The 22761-nt window shown below is 45.9% G+C and overlaps 1 protein-coding gene across 2 annotated transcripts in view; it reads left to right on the top strand.

Moving 5' to 3' along the window:
• nusap1 (nucleolar and spindle associated protein 1) overlaps positions 1-15032 on the top strand; it is a 39279-nt gene extending 24247 nt beyond the window's left edge. For both annotated transcript variants that reach the window (XM_038782639.1, XM_038782629.1), the window contains 5 exons: positions 3669-3841; positions 4171-4346; positions 9078-9182; positions 11546-11633; positions 12672-15032. In XM_038782639.1, coding sequence (XP_038638567.1) covers positions 3669-3841; positions 4171-4346; positions 9078-9182; positions 11546-11633; positions 12672-12759 — 630 coding nt within the window. In that variant the 3' untranslated portion in view covers positions 12760-15032. The remainder of the gene's footprint in view (positions 1-3668; positions 3842-4170; positions 4347-9077; positions 9183-11545; positions 11634-12671) is intronic.
• The last annotated feature ends 7729 nt before the right edge of the window (positions 15033-22761 follow it).

Below are 22761 nucleotides of genomic sequence, written 5' to 3'. Positions count from 1 at the left end.
GGAAGTGCAATTCACCTAGTCCCACTCCCTACTGCCCTTTCGCTTTAGCCCTGCAAATTTTCTCCCTTCAGACAATTATTCAGTTCCCTCTTGAATGTCTTGATAAATGCTTCTTCATATTTTTCATTCACCTATATTTTTATACAACTTTAATTCTGTTTCCCAATATGAAGCATTTCAAATGTATTTCAAATAGCGCTGGGTACGAAGAATTTGTAAATTTAAATTGCTGAATTACAGAAAATGTTAGTTTTCACAATGGATTTTCATCATCTTTCTAATATCTAATTAGAATTGGGGAGTTACAGAAAATCAAATTCGCACACCTTGGCCTCTGGGTCCACAGTGCTGATGCCAGCTCCACATTGAACATTTTACCAATTTTCACTCTTTCCCCAAATTCTTGGTATTTTTATTCTAATTTTCCGCATGAATATTCAGATTGATGCTGCTTCAATGGACACTGCTAAACATACTGTAATAACTCTTTAGTATGGGTAAAACATTCTTCATAACCTTCTGCTCTGTGCCTCTAGTACTAACTCTGCATTTACCCACACATCACTGATTAATCAGTGGGCATAGTCTTTTACTGTTTACTATTTCTATAATTTTGAATATTTCTAACGCTTCCATGCATCAAAGATTTCATGAGATTCAACAATAAGTATTTTCAGAACAGGAAGGCAGTGGTATCATGATATTGTCACTGGACACGTAATCCAGAGACCCAAGATAATATTCTGGGCACCTGGGTTTGAAAAAAATCTGTTTAAAATTAATTGATGATCATGAAACCAATGTCTTGTCATAAAATTCCATCTGGTTCCTTAATGTCCTTTAGGGAAAGAAATCTGCTGTCCTTGTAACTTCAGACTTTTCAGTACCCAGTTCTCTCTTCTTTTTTTTCCAATTAAGGGGTAATTTAGCGCGGCCAATTCACCTACTCTGCACATCTTTGGATTGTGTAGTGAGACCCACGCAGACACGGGGAGATTGTGTGGAGTTTGCACAGTCAGTGTGCTGGGATTGAACCCGGGTCCTCGGTGCCATGGGGCAGCAGTGCTACCCACTACACCACCCCAACTTCAGACTCTTAAATGCCCTCTGAAATAGCCCAGCAATCCACAGTTGTATCATAATAGCCAGACACTCTAATTGGACGGACCTCCCACTATCAATGTAGGGACTGGAAGCGACTATGCCAAACTCAACCCTGTCTACCCTGTAAAATTCTCCTTACTAACATCTGGGGGCTTGTGCAAACTTGGGAAAGTTGGAGCAGCTTAACATAGTCATAATCATTATCTACAAAATATGATTTTATGTCCCAGATATCATCAGTGTGGTGGCACAGTGGTGTGTCAGGAGGGAGTTTCCCAGTGAGGTCTCAACATTAGCTCTGGACCCCATGAAGTCTCGTGGCATCAGGTCAAAGGTGGGAAATTTCCTCCTGATTACCACATACTGTGTGTCAGTGCTTATCACCACTTGGGGGAATCGTTGAGGGTGGTAACGGCACAGACTATATTCTGGATGGAAGACTTCAATGTCCATAGCAAGAGTCGTTCAATAGCAGTACTATTGACTGAAGGCTGGGTCCAAAAGGACATAGCTGCTATACTGAACCTGTGGCAGGTGGTGAGGGAAAAAACATACTTGACCTCATCATCACCAATCTGTCTATCACGGGTACATATGGCCATGACTGAGTAGCCACCACGCAGTCCCTGTGAAGAAAGTCCCGTCTTCACATTGAGGTAACCTCCATTGAGTTCTGTGGCACTACCACTGTGTTAAATGGAATAAATTTTGAACAGATAACAGCCAATCAAGACTGAATTTCCATGAGATTCTGTGGGCCATCAACAACAGATTTGTATACAACCACAATCTGTAACCTCCTGGCTGAGTATATCCCCCACTCTACCATTGCCATCAACTCTGGTTCAATGAAAAGTGCTGGGAGGTGGCGGTCAGGAGAGAGAAACCTCACTATTGGTTGGAGTCATACCTAGCACACAAGAAGATAGTTATGGTTGTTGGGAGGTTGAGCGTTATTTCTTTTTTTAATATAAATTTAGAGTACCGAATTCGTTTTTTCCAATTGAGGGGCTATTTAGAGTGGCCAATCCACCTAGCGTGCACATTTTTGGATTGTGGGGGCAAAACCCATGCGCAAACAGGGAGAATGTGCAAACTCCACACAGACAGTGACCAAGAGTCGGGATCGAACTTGAGACCTCGGTGCCGTGAGGCCGCAGTGCTAACCCACTGCGCCACCGTGCTGCCCTGAGCGTCATTTTAGGACATAACTGCAGTTTTTCAGGGCAGGCCCAACAATCTTCAGCTGTTTCATCAATGACCGTCCATCATAAGGTCAGAAGTGGGGATATGTTCAGCACCATTCATGACGACTCAGATACTGAAGCAGTCGTGTCCAAATGCAGCAAGATCGTGACAATATCCAGGCTTGGGCTGACAAAGTAACATTCTCACCACGTGCAAGGCAATGACCATTTCCAACAAGCGAGAATCTAACATGCAGATGCACTGCAATAACTCACCAAGGTTCATCGGACAACACCTTCCAAACCCATGACCGCTACCATCTAGAAGGGCGAGAGCAGCCGATACCTGGGAACCCCACCACCTGGAGGTTCCCCTCCAAGTCACTCACCATCCTGACTTGAAATATATCGCAGTTTCTTCACTGTCGCTGGGTCAAAATCGAGGAACTCCCTCACTAAAAGCACCAGTGGGTGTATCTACTCCTCAAGGACTGCCCACATCCTGTAAATTAATTTTTTTTTTAAAAATCCAAATCCTGTCCATTATCCACAAGGCATGTCAGATATGGTGGAAAATTATCCTCCTGCCTGGTGGATTTCCAACAGCACTCTGGTTCAATACCAGCCCAGTTAACCCCATCTACCATCCACAAACACACTTCCCCTCCATCACTGATGCACAGTGACATCCAAGATGCACTACAGAAACTTACTAAGACACCTCGGATAGCACCTTCTAAACCCATGGCCACTACCATCTAAAAAGAGGGTATTAGAAGAGGGCAGCAAATACATGGGAACACCACCGCCTGGTAATTCCCCTCCAAACTACAACCATCCTGACTGGAAATATATTGCCGTAAGTAGAGACTTGGCTGAAAACCACCTTCTCCAGAGTACCTGAAATTAAGCTTCCATACAACAACATGAAGGTTGGAAGAATTATGTGAAACTGAAAATCCACTCCATTAAATTCCTCAGTACTAAGCAAATCAATTAGACAGGAAATTGGACTTAACCCAATAATTTACACCTGGAAGTGCTGAAGTACCATTGCTAGCAGACATTGTTCAAATATGTCATTTGGTAAGACTTGGGAACTCCTTGCTAGGTGACTTGTGACCTGATGATTAACTTCTGCACTGGCTGGTTTGGTTTGCTGCTGGTAACTGGCAGAGATGCTTTACCACTTCCTACCTTATTCCTTTCATACTAGAATATTGTCTTCATGTCCAATAAACAGGGTCTAAAACTGTTTGATTCTCAATTGTATCTGGTAGTAGTTTGATTGGGATGCAACTGTGTTTTAATATTTTTTTTTCTGTATAAGCAATGTAAGGTTGATTTTTTTTAAAAATTATTTTTTTCCCCCCCCAGTCTGTGAAGAACACACTCCCTCTTTTTAGCCCGGTACATCAGACATCAAAAATTGACCGATTCTCCACTCCCACCAACCAGCATAAATCACCGCGTTGCTCTGCTGCTGCAGTCACCGTGACTGACAAATCAGTCTTGCCTCCTGTGTGCTCTGTCACCAAGATGAATGTCAGGTAATGCCCTCAACCACTTTCAACAAGACCTAGAGAGAGCTTTGGGCGAGCTCTTGTAATTTCTAAACCCATTTCTGTGCACTCCATCCTTGAATATTGCACCAATTTGGATACCTATCTATCTGAAGAATAGAAAACGTGGAAGCCTATCTAGAGTTGGGGTGGAGGTACATTCTTAATAATGCAATGTTCTTGACTCTAATATTTTTCATTGTAGCAATTATTCAATGGTATTGCTCCTCCACTTTTCTCTTTTCCCCATCCATCCACTTGTATGTGTGTCTAGTTCAATTAATGTGTGTATATTTAATATACATTATGTTGTACAGGTTTACAGATACTACCAAGGGCAATGTTAAACGTGGTGCAATGAAGACACCAACCAGGAAGTCTGGTTACACACTACCGCCCAGTAACCCAGGCACTGAAGTGACAAAAGGACCTGAGAAACCAAAAGGCCAGAAACAAACCAACATCAATACTCGTAGCTCTGATCAGACTAAAGGTACTGCTTCAGTGTTTTTGTACACTGCATCTTGCAATTAGTTTAGGTGGCTAGTGTGTGGATCAGATTAGTGTCAGCAGCATGGGGGTTGAGACCTGTTCTGGCTAAGGGAGATTCGGGTCCTAACTCCTCACCCTGCCTATAGTAAACAATTGCAGCACTTTGCTGTGGTTGGTGGATTATCGCCAAGGACATGCCTTTGAGCAGAGAACGCAACAAGAATGCTACATCAGTTGAAATACCAGTGGTGTGTTAACCGCAAAGCAAGTTCCCAATGACCAATGGTTTCTTTGGTGATGATCCACCTGGACCATGTAAAATAATGGAATTAATTAGCAGCAAAATTGTTTAATTTCTTATAAAATAGCTTAGTAAATAGAAATCTCTATGCATTCAGAAGAGGAAAAAGATCCTGTTTGACTGTCCTTGGCCTTGAAGCGTTAACATCCTAACTGGATAGTGGAAACCTTGTGATGCAGGTTAGATTTCTCAAAAAATGTGTCATATATAGTTGTGGGGATTCCTGATAAACCCTGGTAATGGAGAAGATGTTAGTTGCAGATGGTGTTTATTTGAAAGGGTGGGGCAAGCAATTGTGACTCGCAGGGATTGATGTTCGGGCTGGTAGTCTTTAATCAAGAATCTGGACTCTAGCTCTATGCAAACCAGTCCAATTTTATTCAAAGGTAGTGAAAAAGAAGGCAGCTTGACCATGACAAATGAGTTGGACCAATTGTGTAAATGCATAGAATAATAAAATTGAAGTATTGCCCCTCACAAGGAACTATTTGTCCTCTAATGAACTGTGTTGCTGAGAATGAAGTTTTCATAGATCTTGGTGTTTCAGTAGAGTTGACTTTTTTGCAGTGTTGATTGGACATATTTAATTAATAAGGTGCATAACTTGTACAAGTCAGTGGACATGCCATCTCACTATTTAAGAAAAACAAAAATGGGGAAAAGAGGGAATTCTAAGGACAGGTGACTGAGCACCTTGAGAATTTTCAGCTGATCAGAGAAAACCACCATGTATGTGTAAATCTTTTGAAGAGGTGTCAAAAGTATTGGACAGAGAATCATAGAATTTACAGTGCAGAAGAAGGCCATTCAGCCCATCGAGTCTGCATCGGCCCTTGGAAGGAGCACCTACTTAAGCCCCCGCCTCCATCCTATTCCGGTAACCCCACCTAACCATTTTGGACACTAAAGGCAGTTTAGCATGGCCAATCCACCTTGCCTGCACATTTTTGGACTGTGGGAGGAAACCCATGCAAACACGTGCAGACTGTGCACAGTGATCCAAGTCAGGAATTGAACCTGGGACCCTGGAGTTGTGAAGCAACTGTGCTACAGTGCTGCCCATGCTGGACAGATTTCTATGGCAGTTTACTTCCAGAAGGCATTGATGATAAAAGTCCCTCCAATATATTGTTGGCTAAGGTTGAAGCTCAATGGAATTGAAGGCAAATTATTAACATGGTTAGGAAATAAGCTGAGAAGCAGGAGATGGAGTTGGGCTAATGAACAAGTTGGCTAATGAACAGGTACTCTAATTGGCAGGAAAGATGTTCTGTAAGAATCTGTGTTGGGGCTTCAAACCAATCATTATATACATTTAACAATTTGCATGTAGGGACAGAGAACCACATCTGGGTTTTCTACAAAGATAGGGATGGCAGTATAGGTGGAAACCTGAACTGACAATAGATCAATAGAAATGAAAGGGAAAAGCTATCAATTGGATTTCAATACTGGCAAGTGTGAGGCCAACCACTTTGATCATAAAAAGATAGAGCTGAGTACTTTCTAAGTAGTGACAAGCTGGAAACGGGGGGGTGATCCAGAGAAATAGATCGTTAAAATGTCATGAGGTACAGAAAATGAGAAAAGCTAATGGAAAGTTGGCCTTTATCTGGAAAACTAGAACAGAAGGAGGGTATAAATTGTGCTTCAGCTATAGAAAGCACTATTTAGACACCTGGATTGGCAGCATGGTAGCACAGTGGTTGGCATTGGTGCTTCAGTGGTTGGCATTGGTGCTTCACAGTGCCAGGGTCCAGGTTCGATTCCCGACTTGAGTCACTGTCTGTGAGGAGTCTGCATGTTCTCCCTGTGTCTGGTTTCCTCCGGGTGCTCCGGTTTCCTCCCACAAGTCCCAAAAGATAAGCTGTTAGGTGAATTGGACATTCTGAATTCTCCCTCTTGTGTATACGAACAGGCGCCGGAATGTGGCGACTAGGGGCTTTTCACAGTACTTCATTGCAGTGTTAATGTAAGCTTACTTGTGACAATAAAGATTGAGTTCTGAACACCACTTGTCCATAGGGAAATATTGACCTTTGAGTACAGTTCAGACTTCAGAATGGTACCTAGATGCCAGAAGGTTAAATTGGGAACAGCAGACTCTGGGATTTTACAAGATTAAGAGGTCTTCAAGATATTATGGGCAAATGATAGGGTAGTTAAAAAGAAACTAGGGATGTAGCCTTAAAAATTGGAGCCAGATGTTTCATCGGTGAAGTTGGGAAATATTCATATGAGCGACAATTAAGCCATTAGTCTCCAGTTTTAAAATGAGCAACGATCCTAAAATAAGATATGGAAATAGGGGGTCCGGAAGTAGGTTCAAGCAGTCCTTGGCTTTGTGACATTCAAGTATGACAAACGGCACATAAAATGTTCATAAATTGACCCCTGTTTCAAATTTGTAACGTTGGTTTCGACTTTACCATGTCATGCCATTGAAAAAGTTCAAGCATTCATATGTGTGCATTGACGTTCTGTGCTGCCCATCTATGACTCCAGATAACGGTTGTTATTCCAATATGTTTTTACTTGGTGAATCTTTTGTTTCCAAGCTTTTTAAAATTAACATTTTATAATTGCGATCCTTGGAATCCCTGCAGTGCAGAATGAGGCCATTTAGCCCATCAAGTCTGCAATACTGGGACTTTTCGGGGTACAAGCTCAACTTTAAGAAGAGCGAGCTGTTTGTGTTACACCCGGGGGACCAGGAGGGGTGATTGGTAGGCTCCCATTGAAAAGGGCGGAGAGGAGCTTTAGGTACTTGGGGGTGCAGGTGGCCAGGAGCTGGGGGGCCCTGCATAAGCTTAACCGTACAAGGCTGGTGGAGCAAATGGAGGAGGAGTTTAAGAGGTGGGACATGTTACCGCTGTCTCTGGTGGGTAGGGTGCAGTCAGTCAAGGTGACGGTGCTTCCGAGATTTCTGTTCCTGTTTCAGTGCCTCCCCATCCTTAGCCCGAAGGCCTATTTCAGACAGGTTAACGGGTTTTGTGTGGGCACATGGGACCCCGAGGGTGAGGAGAGTGTTCTTGGAGCGGGGCAGGGATTTGGGGGGGGCTGGCGCTGCCCAACCTCTGTGGGTACTATTGGGCTGCCAATGCAGCGATGATGCGTAAGTGGGTGATGGAGGGGGCAGCATGGAAGAGGATGGAGATGGCGTCCTGTGTGGGCATGAGCCTGGAGGTGCTGGTGACGGCGACACTGCCGTTCCCTCCAACAAGGTATACCACGAGCCTGGTGGTGGTGGCTACCCTCAAATTCTGGGGGCAATGGAGGCGGCACAGGGGGGAGGTGGGGGCCTCGATGGGGTCCCCGATATGGGGGAACCACCGGTTTGTTCCGGGGAGAATTGATGGCGGGTTCCTGAGTTGGCACAGGGCAGGTATCGGGAGGTTGGGGGACCTGTTTATAGATGGGAAATTTGCGCGCCTGGGTGAGCTGGAGAGGATGTTCGGGCTCCCCCCCCGGGGAACGCCTTTTGGTACATGCAGGTGAGGGCGTTTGTCAGGCGGCTGGTGGCGGGGTTCCCTCTGCTGCTGCCGCATGGGGTCCAGGACAGGGTGCTCTCGGGGGTGTGGGTTGGGATGGGGAGGATCTCGGCGGCGTGCCAAGTGATGCAGGAGATGGACGAGGCCTCGGTTGAGGAGTTGAAGGGTAAATGGGAGGAGGAGCTGGGGGAAGGGGGGGGGGGTGTTTTGTTGTGTTGTACTAAAGGGACGGGCATAGTTGTTCTGTGCCAATGTCTGGCATTAATTCATTTCCTCTTCTGTGTATACGCGGGGGGGGGGGGGGGGGGGGGGGGTTCTGTTCTGTCTATTGAAGGGACGGGCAGATGTTTTGGGAGAATGATGGGTGTTAGTTTATCTCTTCCGCTGTGTATGCGCGGGTGGGGGGGGATATTATGCAAAAATTTGAATAAAAATTATTTTAAAACAAAAAAACGTCTGCAATACTGTCTGAAAGAGCACTCTACTTAGCCCCATTCCCTGGTCCTATCGCTGTATCCGCATGCATTGATCATGGCCAATCCACCTGAATTGCACGCATTTGGACTGTGGAAGGAAACCGGAGGAAATCCACGCAGACATGGGGCGATTGTACAAACTCCACAGAGTCACCCTAGGCCAGAATCAAATTTATTGCTATATTTTTTATAACGGAGTACAATATTTTGGTGACAATCAGACCTTGGTTCAGGAACCAATCCCCAATTTATAACATTCTTGATGATGATCACATTGAATATTGGAATAGGCTTCAGGTAGCTAAATAGCTGGCTTATTTTCTTATGTCCCTAGAACATTCTCAATTGTATTGTGTGCACTGAATTTTCAGTTGAGATCAAGGAAATACGAGATGAAATTAGGCAACAGCACATTTTACTTTAAGATTGTTTTTAATGGTCTCATCATTATTCTCTGGTTTCAGTGGTTACGCCGTACCGGTTCTCTGGCATCACTACTCCTGGAACCAACAAAAAGTTTGACCTGAAGGCAAGCTTGTCTCGCCCTCTTTCATACAAGCCACACAGAGGTCAGTAAGCATCGCTTCATCTACGCTTTTGCAAAATTTCCCATTGGGCCAAAGTACAAATATTGGTAAAGCATGTTTTCCATTCGAATCCAAGACTGTTACAGCTCGAGATACATTTTGCTCATTGCACCCATGTCAATTCTAGAAAAAGCAATGCATTTAAATTGTTGTCTTCACATAATTATCCACTTCTCTTTTAAAAGCTGGTGGTACATTCCGTCTTTAATCCTGTCAACTTCTTATATTTACTGCCAAAAGAACAAATTATGCCCTCCAGCTCACTCACCAACCAATGATAAACGTAGTAACTGATTTGAGCTCCTCTAAACCAAAGACCTGCAATCATCATGAGGAATTTCTTCTGGCCGTAAACTCTTAAAAGGAGCCATGATTTGATACCATTTTCTGGCTAAAGTTTGAACCACTATGGAGAAAGAGCTAGGTTGTGGCCCGGGTTGATCCAGGCCCTGGGTCACTGTCCGTGTGGAGTTTGCATTCTTCCCGTGTCTGCGTGTGTCTCAACCCCCACAACCCAAAGATGTGCAGGCTAGGTGAATTGGCCACACTAAAATTGCTCCATAATTTTTTTTTTTAAATGAATGAACAAACATCTTAGTGGTGCTTTGGGCCATTGGGATGCATGGTTTTAGTTGTTTAAGATTCCAAAATCTGAACGTACATCGGGGGAGGATGGGACCCTAAGTAACGTTTGTTACTGATCAACAGGAACGGAGGATTATCTATGCATATCTCCAACCTAAAGCATGTGCACAAGACAAGAATGATGCATTTACAAGTATCTGCAGTTCTTTTCAAAGTGCACGAAGAATGATTCTGCTTAGTTTCTTTCTTGAAGCCTCTTCCATTATGTATATCATTGTGGAGTGAGAACAAATAGAGTTTATCCAACCTGTCCTTAAAGCTAATGCCCTCCATATCAGGCAAGATCGTGGTAAACTTCTCCTGTACCCTCTCCAAAGTCTCCCCATCCTTCTGGTAGTGAACAGAATTGAACACTATATTCCCGGTGTGGCCTGACAAAAATTCTATACAGCTGCAGTATGACTTGCCAATTTTTATACTCTATGCCCCAGCTGATGAAGTCAAGTATGCGTTCTTGACTACCTGTGTTGTAACTTTCAATGATCTGTGCACCTGTACACCCAGATCCCTCTGCCTGTCAATACTCTTAAGGGTTCTGCCATTTACTATATATTTCCTACCTGTATTAGATCTTCCAAAATGCATTACCTCAATTTGTCTGGATTAAACTCCATCTGGCATCTCTCCATCCAAGTGTGTAACAGATTTATATCATGCCGTCTGACAGTCCTCATCACTATCCATAATTCCATCAACCTTTGTGTCGTCTGCAAACTTAATCAGACAGGTTACATTTTCCTCCAACTCATTTATATGTACTACAAACAGCAAAGGCCCCAGCATTGATCCTTGCGAAACACCACGCGTCACAGCCCTCCATTCAGAAAGCATCCTTTCACTGCTACCCTCTCTTCTATGATTTGAGCCAGTTCTGTATCCATCTTGCCAGCTCACCTCTGATCCAGTGTCACTTCACCTTCTGTACCGTCTGCCATGAAGGACCTTGTCAAAGGCCTTGCTGAAGTTAATGTAGACAACATCCACTGCCCTACCTTCAGCAATCATCTTCATCACTTCCTCAAAACTCGATCATGTTGGTGAAACACAACCTCCCCTTCACAAAACCATGCTGCCTCTCGCTAAATGTCCACTTGCTTCCAAATGGGAGTAAATCCTGTCTCAAAAGAATCCTCTCCAATAATTTCCTGGCCTGTAATTTCCTGGATTATCCTTGCTACTCTTCTTAAACAAAGGAACAACATTAGCTATTCTCCCTTCCTCTGGGACCTCGTCTGTAGCCAGTGAGGATACAAAGATTTCTGTCAAGGAAGGAACTTATTGGTGCTGCCAATAAGCACCTACTCACAAACATCACTCTGCTCTGTGGAGTATCCCAATATCCCAATACACTTCATGGCATTTGTCCCGATGGGTGGGAAAAGCTGTATTGTATTCTCCCAATAGATGGAGTGGGGATGACGTGACTCATCTCTACACCTTGCTTTTGTGCTCTGTATAGCCACCTAATTAGAGGGCTGGGTGGAATTTATCCACCTGCTTGAATCAACCGGAGTTGAAAGGGATGGAGTAGGAAACAGCCTTGCTGAGTCAAAGGAACCCTTCTTGGTGACAGTATTCTATTAGTTGTTGCTGCCATAAGTTTACAGTTAATATTTTGTTTTTAATTTGGAATGCACCTCCATTTGAATAGTTCTGAATTTCCACCAATTATACCTGATTACTTATATTTTGCTTTGTAGGGAAGCTGAAAAATTGGGACGAAATGAAAGAGAACCAGAAGGCCCATTCTCACAAAAAGGATCCTAAGCAGCCAAAGTTACAGACCAGGTGAAGGTTCAGGGTTCAATCAGTTTGGTGTTTAGTATATTCACCAATCTTGTCTGTTTTCGTCTGTTGATATGCTGCATTTAGAATTGGTAAACCAGGTATGAGGCCCCATGACCTTGGTTTTCCAAGTATCAGGATTAGTATTGATGTGGGAACATACTTCGTGAAGAGGGTAGAATAATACATAGGTTTCAAACTTCAACAGGGGCCCCGTTAAGACAAGGGAGGTTTCTGTGGGGGGGTGGGAGGTGCTTGCCTCACAGGGTGAACTCTGGAGTGTCAAATAAGGGGGAGAAAATATTGATTTAAAAAAAAAATTGATTGTGTTTCAGCAGTTCGATTATCTGTTGTAATATCAACTTGAGAACAGAGATAGATAGGTTCTTGATTAATAAGGGGAGCAGGGGTTGTGGGGAGAAGGCAGGAGAATGGGGATGAGAAAATATCAGCCATGATTGAATGGCGGAGCAGACTTGATGGGCCGAGTGGCCTAATTCTGTTCCTATGGCTTATGGTCTTATAAACAAAAGAACTAATGTAGCTGCAAAAAGCAGTTTGTGTTTTTTGATGATACTCAGTTGATCTCCTAATAATCTGCTCATTTAGTTGAAGATTTGGACTGTTTTGTTCTAGGAGATTTTTTTGACCATTTTCTCCCACCTCCAGCAGGTGTTTGCTTCTTGCCAGCTGTGCATTCCGTAGGCAGTGGTAACTATAAATACAAAGTATTCCCATGTGTGAGCTGAGACTGAGTTGTAGACTATTCACCCCTCGCTGCCAGGAAACTTGTGGGGGTTTGCCGTCGGCAGAACCGGAAGATCCCAGTGCCGAGAATTTCCCCCATGGTTTTCCGTTTTCTTTGCACCTGCCCCACACACACACACGCACACTCACTTGACATATTGGTCTAGCCACGATGGTACATTGTGACCAGTATCGCTTGACCTGATTTAGTTGGGGGTATAGATTTGGCACCTATTTAGGATTAGCAGATGTTTAACTGCAATCAGGATTTTAACCTAAGCTGTTTTATCACAGGGAAAACCGGCGGGAAATGTTTTTGGAAGAACGGAAGGAAAAAAAGAACAACATGATAAGTGCAAGGCGAGGATTGATCATGTCATGAAATAAAGCAATGTTCTGTACTGTCCAATTTACTTGTCATTTTTCGTATATATGTGTTTATTGTTGAGCTTTCCCATATTTTACACTCTCTCATTTTCCTCTGCATAAAGCAATGTCTACTCTAGGCTTTGGCACATAAAGTCAAATAGATTTCGCAATTAAATGTCTTACTGAACCAACTCCGTGAGACCATCATCCAATAATTTAATTACATGATGAATGTCACTGTTATAATCCTTTTATTCACATACAGTTTTTGGTTTTATTTGCTTATTGAATTGAGTGCTCAGAGTTCCATCAAATAATAGCTGCTGTGGAAAGTGGAAGTGCCTCACTGCTGCCTATGGAAGGTCCCAGTGACGTGCAGCTTATTGGGGAGGAATCGAGAGAGCTGGTAATGTACCGGGGCAGCAATAATTTTAACAAGCACTGACATCCCTTAGCTGCATTTGCTTAAAGTCTGATCTTCCTGTTGTCTGTCTACCCAATTACCAGCTTTTAAATGCTTGCTTTCTATTTTGAAGATCTTGGCCTGTGTCCAGTAGAGAGACTGCATTAAAGGCCCTTCAAATCCCAACTGGCAGAGCATTTATGCGCCTCTTTGTTTACCAAACAAAATCTCTCATTCATGTATTTGAATATTTGCCTCTGTCAAACTTTCCGTCATATTTTTGTTTCAAAGCTTTACCACATCCTATTGTAGAAATCTTAATTTCAGTGGTATTTCTTTAAAAGTCAATATTTCTAATGTGCAAAAAGCTTAATTTTCCTCCCAAGTTAGACTACCTGTTTTAAAAAAAACAATAATAATTAGCTGGGGCTTGGGGATGGGAAGGGGGGAGACTAGATGGTGCAGTGGGTTCACTGCTGATTTATTTTTTCCAATTCTGGGGCAGAGATTCAGTTTCAGCGTGGGGGTCAGTTTTAAAAAAAAAAAAAAATTAATTGAAACTTAAGTCCAAAAGATAAATAATTTGTAGCACTTGCAGAAACATTCCGGGGCTTGTATTGAAGTACCTTTTTTCAACCAGTTTTATGGTTAAGGTTCTTTGTATCATCTCATAAGCAGCAAAGCCTGAACGTTGGTGGAATAAGGGTGCTGGAGGTGCCCAGAAGATCCATCACCACCTGCATTGGGAAGGTCAGGTACAGCTTTGGGTTGAACCCTTCATATTAGTTGAGTATCCACTGAGGTACCAGTATTTTCTGTCTTACACCAGATTTTTCACCACTTTTAAAGTGATGAGTTAGCTGTTATTGAGACTCTGTCTGTAGTGTGGTGCAGCCCTGAACAGTCTGAAAGTGGGATTTGTTTTGTTTGTTTCAAATCCTTACAATGCCATTAGATCCTGCTGGTTCTGCTCAAACAGAACCCCCACCCAACAAAGATGTGTGGTTTTACCTAATCACATTTGTGTCCTGCAGCAACAGTTTATGTTTTGTATAGTGTCCTGTTGGTGTTTGATTGTGTGTGCTAATCTTGCTTTCTGCATGTTCCATAGACCTTTAATTGACCCTCTTTCACTTGTGTTCAGTCCCCACTCCTATATAGAAGTGAGAGAATCCTCATTGGTAAGTATCAACTGTACCACATGTTCCTTTAGATCCAGGCAAATAACTGGGACTGAAGTTGCTGTGGGCTTTTCTGAGCTATACTTTCTTCCATATTCGGATTAATTGGTAAACTGATGAACATCAAACTTGCTAATGTTTTGTATTGTGTTTACCATAAGACACAAGTATGAAATTTAATCAAATGTTGGAAATACTCCAGTCAGGCAACAATTTTCTTCACAGATGAAAATTTACAATATTTTTGTGTTTATGATCCAGCATCCATGGTAATTTACTATTCCGAAATACATGTTAGTATTTGAAGTTGTCCCTGCGGTGAGGTTGCGGGAAGGTAAAAAATTGTCTTAATTTCCACTCCTAATTGTGTGGATGTCTGCTGCAGACAGATGATGCTTAATGGCGATGCCATGCTTTGTTGAATGTCCTGACAAAGCTCACATGTGGATTTGCACAAAGAATAGCAGCTGTGGAAATGTAACACATTTAAAACTCCTTCCAGGGAGAGTAATTATTTAACTGAGATGATTTGTGGGGGAAGTACAACTTTTGTAGCTCTGTCTTGGCAACTAATGTTTACCAATCTCTTTGAAAAGGTTTTTATAAAAACTATGCCTTTGTTGTTCTTGCCATGTAATTAGTTGTGCTTTTGTAAGGATAGGATGAAAATTGTTAAAATAAAACTTACTTTGTTACTTGTGAGAACTGGATTTCTTTCCTGACTTTCTATCAGCACAGGAAGCACAATGTCTGTGATGAGCAATACTATAGCTAATCACTTTTCCTGACAACTGCTACCATGCCCTAACTCTTAGAACCAGAAAGGCAAGTGTTCAGGATCGAATGTAGAGGTAATAGGTGGTTTATCTCTGGGAAGCAACCGAGCACCATCCTCATGAGACGACCCCCCCACATGCCCAGCTGAGCCGAGGACTAAATCCTCTCCAGCAAGGAGGAAGGTAGATCAAAGGAAAGGAAGGAAAAACCATACGGGTGAAATTGCAAACTTAAAAGTAGTGAAAAAGGTGTAGCTGAAATTTGTCAGCTCTCTGAAGCTGCAAAATCTCTCTGAACAGGTTACCCAAGTGATCGGGTCCCTTCAATTTCCACAAATAGGGGCTAGTGAAGACCAGGTTGGGGGCACGATTCTCCCAAAAATGTCTAAGTTATGGTGGGTTTTTCAGGACGTTTCCTGCCAGCTCTGCTGGCAACTTCCCCAACCCTATTCAATGACACTTTTTTGGATCTGGGGAGTTTCTCACAGGTTTAGCCCATACTTTTCTTCAGAGCTGAACTCTGAGATTGGGCCGCCATTTTGAAAGGGCACCCCAATTTCATGAGCTTGTGGATCTCCCCCTCCCCCCCGGCCATGGGCAATGTCACCCCTCACACATGGATAGTAATTAAATGAAAATCGCTTATCACAAGTAGGCTTCAAATGAAGTTACCGTGAAAAGCCCCTAGTCAGCACATTCCGGCACCTGTTCGGGGAGGCTGGTACGGGAACACTCCGCAGGTGGTGATGGATCTTCTGGGCACCTCCAGCACCCTTATTCCCACACTCACCAAGTGAGGACACCTGGTTTTGGAGTCCTCCACTCTTCAGAACCCCCACCCTTCCCGCTTGGGTAACTGCAGAGTTTGCAGATTCTCCCTGTGTCTGCGTTCCTGGGTGCTCTGGATTCCTTCCACAAGTCCTGAAAGACATGCTTGTTGGGTGAATTGAACATTCTGAATTTTCCTCTTGTGTACCTGAACAGGCGCCGGAGTGTAGTGACTAGGGAATTTTCACAGTAACTTCATTGCAGTGTTAATGTAAGCCTACTTGTGACAATAATAAAGATTATAACCTCCCAAAGGCCACTACTGACTGCCCTGCACTCTCCCACCCTTCAACCCTCCCTCCACTCATTTCATGGGTATGGTCCCTTTGCCCCCATAACCCTAGGCAGTGCCATGGTGCCTGCATTCTAGTGGGAGGGCCAGGGAGCCATCCTGCACTTACCCTGACCTCCCAGCAGTCTCTGATGGAAGTTTGGGAGGGCCAAGCCCCTGTCTGTCTTTCCCTCTGGAATAGAATGCTGCAAATTCTCGGAATCTTCCCCACTCAGGTAAAGGCAGATATCAATTTATTAACATTGATAAAGGATTTGGACAGGAAAATGGGAAAGCATTCAAAGATACAAATTCAAGGCCGAATCCAAATTTTCTGAAAATCACAAACAAATAGTCGCATTCTACCGTCACATGCTTTCTCTGTGTCAAGTGATACTATACCCCTCTCCTGCACCTGAGCCAGAGGTGAAAGTATAACATTTAAAAGGTGACATATTAGCTGATAATTGATGGCTCTTTACAAAGCCACTGTCACGTGTGCCCGGTGGACCACCTTGAATTGTATCGGGCTGCGCCTGGCACATGATGAGGATGTGTTGACTCTGCTCAGAGCATCCGCCCACCTCTAACTCCTTTCCCAACTCATCTTCCCATTTACGTTTTATCTCACCTTATCTGGGTTTCCTCCCACTCCATAAGTTCTTTATAAATTTCCGATACCTTTCCCTTCCCCACCCCCATTCTAAAAACTAACTTGTCCTGTATCCCCTGCGGTGGTAGAAGCGGAAAGGTCAAAACCTGCCTTTACACAAAGTCCCTTATTTGCAGATATTCAAACTCCACTTCCAGATCCTAAAAACAGGGAAAGCTCCCCTCAATAAACAGATCCCCCAGCCTCTCTCTGGGACAAACCAGTTATTACCACAAATTGGAGCCCACACCGATGCTCCCTCCATTTCCATATGCTTCTGCCACGGCCCCTAAATTCTCAGGGCAGCCACTACAACCAGGCTTGTGGAGTACTGGGCCGGTGAGAACAGCAGAGAGGCCATTACCAATGCCCCCAAACCTGTTGATGGAACCATCAATTCACCAGACACGTGTTTCCGATATGAATCTAGGCTTTAATCGACTTACTACAGAGCCAGCCTGTTACCCGTTGATCAACTCTCAGTGAACTGCAGGCTGACTCTGGACAAGGGTATTTATACAGCAGCACTTGGGGGAGGAGTTGTGGGCGGAGCCACGGGTGGAGCCCTGTACAAGCTCCTGAGCATTCCCAGAGCTACTCCCCCTAGTGGTCGGATAACGCTACTGCGCTTACAAAGACAGAGTCTGAATTATCATATTACATTCAACCCCTGCAAAAAAATCAGGGGTGGTGGTCTACAACGTCAGTCTGTCCAGTGGTCGAATTGTCCGCTGTGATCTGCGGGTGCCAGATCCCGGAGGAATACCGTGTCCTGACGGCCGTCAGGAAACTCGACGAATGCGTACTGGGAGTTGGAGTGGAACAGGCGCACCTTTCCAACAAGGGGGTCGGTTTTGTGCGCCCTGACGTGTTTCCTCAGAAGTGCGGGGCCCGGTGTCCTCAGTCATGCCGGAAGTGAGACCCCTGTGGTAGTGCCCCTGGAAAAAATGAAGAGCCTCTCGTGAGGGGTCTGATTGGTCGCTGTGCACAAAAGGGACCTAATAGCGTGAAGCGCGTCTGGGAGGACTTCCTGCCACTAGGAGACTTGGAGCTTTCTAGACCGGAAGGTCAGTAGGACGGTCAGTAGGACGGTCTTCCAGACCGTCGAGTTCTCCCTCTCCACCTGCCCGTTCCCCCTGGGGTTGTAGCTGGTAGTCCTGCTCGAGGCAATGCCCTTGTCGAGCAGGTACTGACGCAGCTCGTCGCTCATGAAGGACGAACCCCGGTCGCTGTGTACGTAGCTGGGGAAACCAAACAGGGTGAAGATGCTATGCAGGGCCCTAATGACTGTGTGGGAGGTCATGTCGGGTACAGGATAGCGAATGGGAAACGGGAGAACTCGTCTACGACGTTTAAAAAGTAAACGTTCTTGTTAGTTGAGGGGAGTGGCCCTTTGAAATCAATGTCAAGGCGTTCAAAGGGCCTAGAAGCCTTGACCAGGTGGGCCCTGTCTGGTCTATAGAAGTACGGTTTGCACTCCGCACAGATCGGGCAGTCCCTGGTGACTGATTTTACCTCCTCGTTGGAGAAAGGCAGGTTTCGGGCCCTGATGTAGTAGGCGAGCCGGGTGACCCCCGGGTGGCAGAGGTCATTGTGGACGACTTTCAATCGGTCAATCTGCGCGCTGGCTCATGTCCCGCGGGATAGGGCATCCGGAGGCTCGTTGAGCTTCCCGGGTCGATACTTAATGTCGTAATTGTAGGTGGAGAGTTCGATCCTCCACCTCAGAATTTTGTCATTTTTAATTTTGCCCCTTTGCGAGTTGTCGAACATGAAGGCAACCGATCTTTGGTCGGTGATGAGGGTGAACCTCCTACCTGTGAGGTAGTGCCTCCAGTAACGGATAGCCTCCACAATGGCTTGTGCTTCTTTCTCGACTGAGGAGTGTTGGAGTTCTGAAGCGGAGAGGGTATGGGAGAAAAATGCGACTGGTCTCCCTGCCTGATTTAAAGTGGCTGCAAGAGCTACCTCTGAGGCGTCGCTCTCTACCTGAAATGGAGTGGATTCATCCACCGCCCGCATGGCCACTTTGGCGATGTCCTCCTTGATGCCGTCGAAGGCCTGGCGTGCCTCGGCTGACAGGGGGAATCGTGTGGTCCTAAAGAGTGGGCGGGCTTTGTCCGCATATTGAGGGACCCACTGGGCGTAGTAGGAAAAGAAACCCAAGCACCGTTTGAGGGCCTTGGGGCAATGGGGGAGGGGGAGTTCTAAGAGGGGACACATACGGTCTGGGCCCAGGCCCAGGACTCCGTTTTCCACGACATAGCCGAGGATGGCTAGTCCGGTTGTGCGGAAAACACATTTCTCCTTATACGTGAGATTCAGTTTCTGTGCCGTCTGGAGAAAACGGTGGAGGCTGACGTCGTGGTCCTGCTGGTCATAGCCGCAGATGGTGACGTTATCCAAGTACGGAAACGTGGCCCGCAGCCCGTACTGGTCCACCGTTCGGTCCATTGCTCGTTGGAACACCGAGACCCCATTAGTGATGCCGAAAGGGACCCGGAGGAAGTGGAAGAGGTGGCCATCGGCCTCGAATGCCGTGTAGTGGTGGTCCTCCGGGCGGATTGGGAGCTGGTGGTATGCAGACTTCAGACCCACCGTGGAAAAGAGCCGGTACTGGGCGATCTGGTTTACCATGTCTGCAATCCTGGGGAGCGGATACGCGTTGAGCGTACATCCGCCTGCTACGAGTGGCTACGGGTTTACAGTCCTTTATGAGATTGGTGAAGAGGGGGGGGGGGGGGGGATTCGCAACGTAGCGAAGCTGCAGACAGTGAGTGGGGGCAGGGGACTGCCGAAGCTGAGGGTGAGGTTCTTGAGGTAACATTGAAAATCTAGGCCTAATAAGAGTGGCGCGCAGAGTTCGGGCAAAACGTTGAGTTTGAATTTTGAGTAGCTAGCGCCTCGGATTGGGAGTGTCGCGGCGGTGCGCCCCTGGATCTGGATGGAATGGGAGCCTGAAGCGAGCAAGATAGTTTTCTGCACGGGGAAAACAGAGAGCGAACAGCGTCTTACCAGGTCTGGATGTATGAAGCTCTCAGTGCTCCCGGAGTCGAAGAGGCATAGCATTTTGTACCCGTTGATATGGACCTCTGCCATCGAATTTCGCAGATGCTTCGAGCGTGATTGGTCCAGAGTGACTGCGCTGAGTTGCGGGTAGTCGGCAGCTCGATCAGCTGTGCTGGAGTGGCCCCGTGATGACTGCCCTCTGAATTCATAGTCGTATTCTTCCGATGAGTTGTCCGAGCGTGGAGATGCAGGTCGGGCCCGTAGATCGCACGTGGCGGGTGGCGAGGAAGATGGCGTCCAAGATAGCGGGCCCATGAGTCGCACGTGGCCGGCCGCGTGGTGGAGGTTTGCCAAGATGGCAGCCCCCCTGGATCGCACGTGGCTGGAGGGGGCAGAGTCGGGGCATAGGTCGCAACGTTTTGGGCCCCACGGGCCTGCGGGTGAGGGGAGCGATTACTTTGTGCCGCTGGGGAGCTGGAAGCAGGGGACCTTTTAGCGAGGCACACTCTTGAGTAATGGCCTTTCCACCCGCAGCTGCTGCAGGTCGCGTTGCGGGCCGGGCCATTGTTGCCACGGGTGCTGGCCGCAGAAATGGCAGGCTGGAGCAGCATAGTGGCTGGCTGGAGCAGCATAGTGGCTAGCTGGGGCAGCATGGTGGCTGGGCGGCCGCGTAGCACAGGCCTGGGAGAGTCGCTGGTTGGGGGCCCATGATTAGGTCGCGGGGTCAGCGGGGAACGAGTTAAGGCTGCGGAAGGAGACCTCCAGCATGGTAGCAGCTTCCACAGTCGTTTCTAAGTCTTGGGCCCCATTTTCCAACAATTGTTGGCGCACATAATTAGACCTGAGGCCCGCTACAAAAACATCACGTACAGCAAGTTCTCTGTGTTCAGGCGCGGTAACTGCTTGATAATTACAGTCATTGGACAAATTATTGAGTTCCCTTAGAAATTCGGCAAGTGATTCTGTAGGCCGCTGGCGGCGAGTCGTGAACACATGGCATGTGTGAACTTCGTTAATGGGCTCACATATATCTTATCAAGTACTGCTAGCGCTCCAGTATATGAACCGGCCGAGTTTAGTTGTGTAGAGATTCTGTGGCTCATCCTCGCGTGCAGTAGACTCAACTTCTGTCCCTCTGTTGTTTCGGCTGTGCTCACTTCTGCCAGGTAGGCCTTGAAGCACCGCAGCCAGTGGGAGAAGATTTCTTTAGCCTCTGCATCCTGCGGGTCGAGGTCCAGGCTTGAGGGCTGATTCCATGATCGATCTTGACTGTTCTTAAGTCGATTAATCAACTTACTACAGAGCCAGCCTGTTACCCATTGATGAACTCTCAGTGAACTGCAGGCTGACTCTGGACAAGGGTATTTATACAGCAGCACTAGGGGGAGGAGTCGTGGGCGGAGCCATGGGTGGAGCCCTGTACAAGCTCCTGAGCATTCCCAGAGCTACTCCCCCTAGTGGTCGGATAACGCTACTGGGGTTACAAAGACATAGTGTGAATTAACATATTACATTCACCACACCTGTGGCCTTGCGTGAGGCCGCCTCTACCTGCTTCCACACTGACCTCTCCCCTACCACCCACTTCCTTATCATGGCTATATTTACCACCCAGACATCACCCTATTTACCCACTTAAAAAAGGCCTTTGGTATAAAAGAAGGGAGGCACTGGAAAACAAACAAAAATCTTGGGAGAACCATCATTGTTACGGTCTGTACCCACCCCGCCAGTGGCAACGGGAGTTTGTCCCACCTCCAAAAGTCCTCCTTCATTTGTTCAATTAATCGGGCCAGATTTAATTTATGTTGCTGCTCCCGACCCCGTGCCACCTGGCAGTGGCGGACTGGCCAGGGTGTCAGCTTGCCCGATGGCAAGTGGGCCCCTGATGAAGTGGGCCCCCTATATCAAATAAAAATGCAATAAAGAAACAAACACAGACAACTGTTTTAGTAATAAAAGGAATTAAAAAAAAGAGAACAGGATACAAATAAGCAGTGCATGAAAAGGAACGAAGCAGGGGAGGTAGTGGGAGGATGTGGAATAGGGGGGCCCGGGTCAGGCATAATTAAGGAAATTCCATGTTTTCAGCAAGAGTGTGTGAATTTAAAGATAAAGTTACAATTCGTGATTTGAGATGGTCGGCAACTTCAAAGGATATCAAGCAGTAGTCTTGGTTCAGCCGGTACATCGGTCCGGGGCCCAGAGAGCCAAGAAGGGGCCCGTGAATCTCCGATGGGCCCTTAAAAATTATAATTAATTAGATAAATAAATCTCCAACTTCTTTCCTGAGATTTGTATTCTAACTTAATAAAATATAATTGTTTTTAAAAAGAGCAATACCAAATAAGAATGCAGTAAGAAGTCTTACAACACCAGGTTAAAGTCCAACAGGTTTGTTTCAAACACAAGCTTTCGGAGCACGGCTCCTTCTTCAGGTGAATGGAAAGGCTTGTTCCAGAAATGTTTATATAGACACAGTCAGAGATGCCCCGGAATGCGAGCACCTGCAGGCAATCAAATCATCAAAGATGCAGAGAGAGAGGTAACTCCAGGTTAAAGAGGTGTGAATTGTCCCAAGCCAGTTCAGTCGGTAGGCCTCTGCAAGTTTTTGCTCAGCAATTTTGCGTTGTCGCGTCTCCAGACGTCTGGAGACGCGACAACGCAAAATTGCTGAGCAAAAACTTATAGCTAAGTTCCGCACGCATGAATGCGGACTCAACCGGGATCTGGGATTCATGTCGCATTACATTCGGCCCCCACCAACAAGCCTGGACTTGCAGAGGCCTACCGACTGAACTGGCTTGGGACAATTCACACCTCTTTAACCTGGAGTTACCTCTCTCTCTGCATCTTTGATGATTTGATTGCCTGCAGGTGCTCGCATTCCGGGGC

Source organism: Scyliorhinus canicula, chromosome 2 (assembly GCF_902713615.1).
Source record: "Scyliorhinus canicula chromosome 2, sScyCan1.1, whole genome shotgun sequence".
In the NCBI taxonomy this organism is placed as follows: domain Eukaryota; kingdom Metazoa; phylum Chordata; class Chondrichthyes; order Carcharhiniformes; family Scyliorhinidae; genus Scyliorhinus; species Scyliorhinus canicula.
The sequence above is the reverse complement of the archived record's forward strand: the minus strand, read 5'-3'. Positions and strand labels throughout refer to the sequence as shown.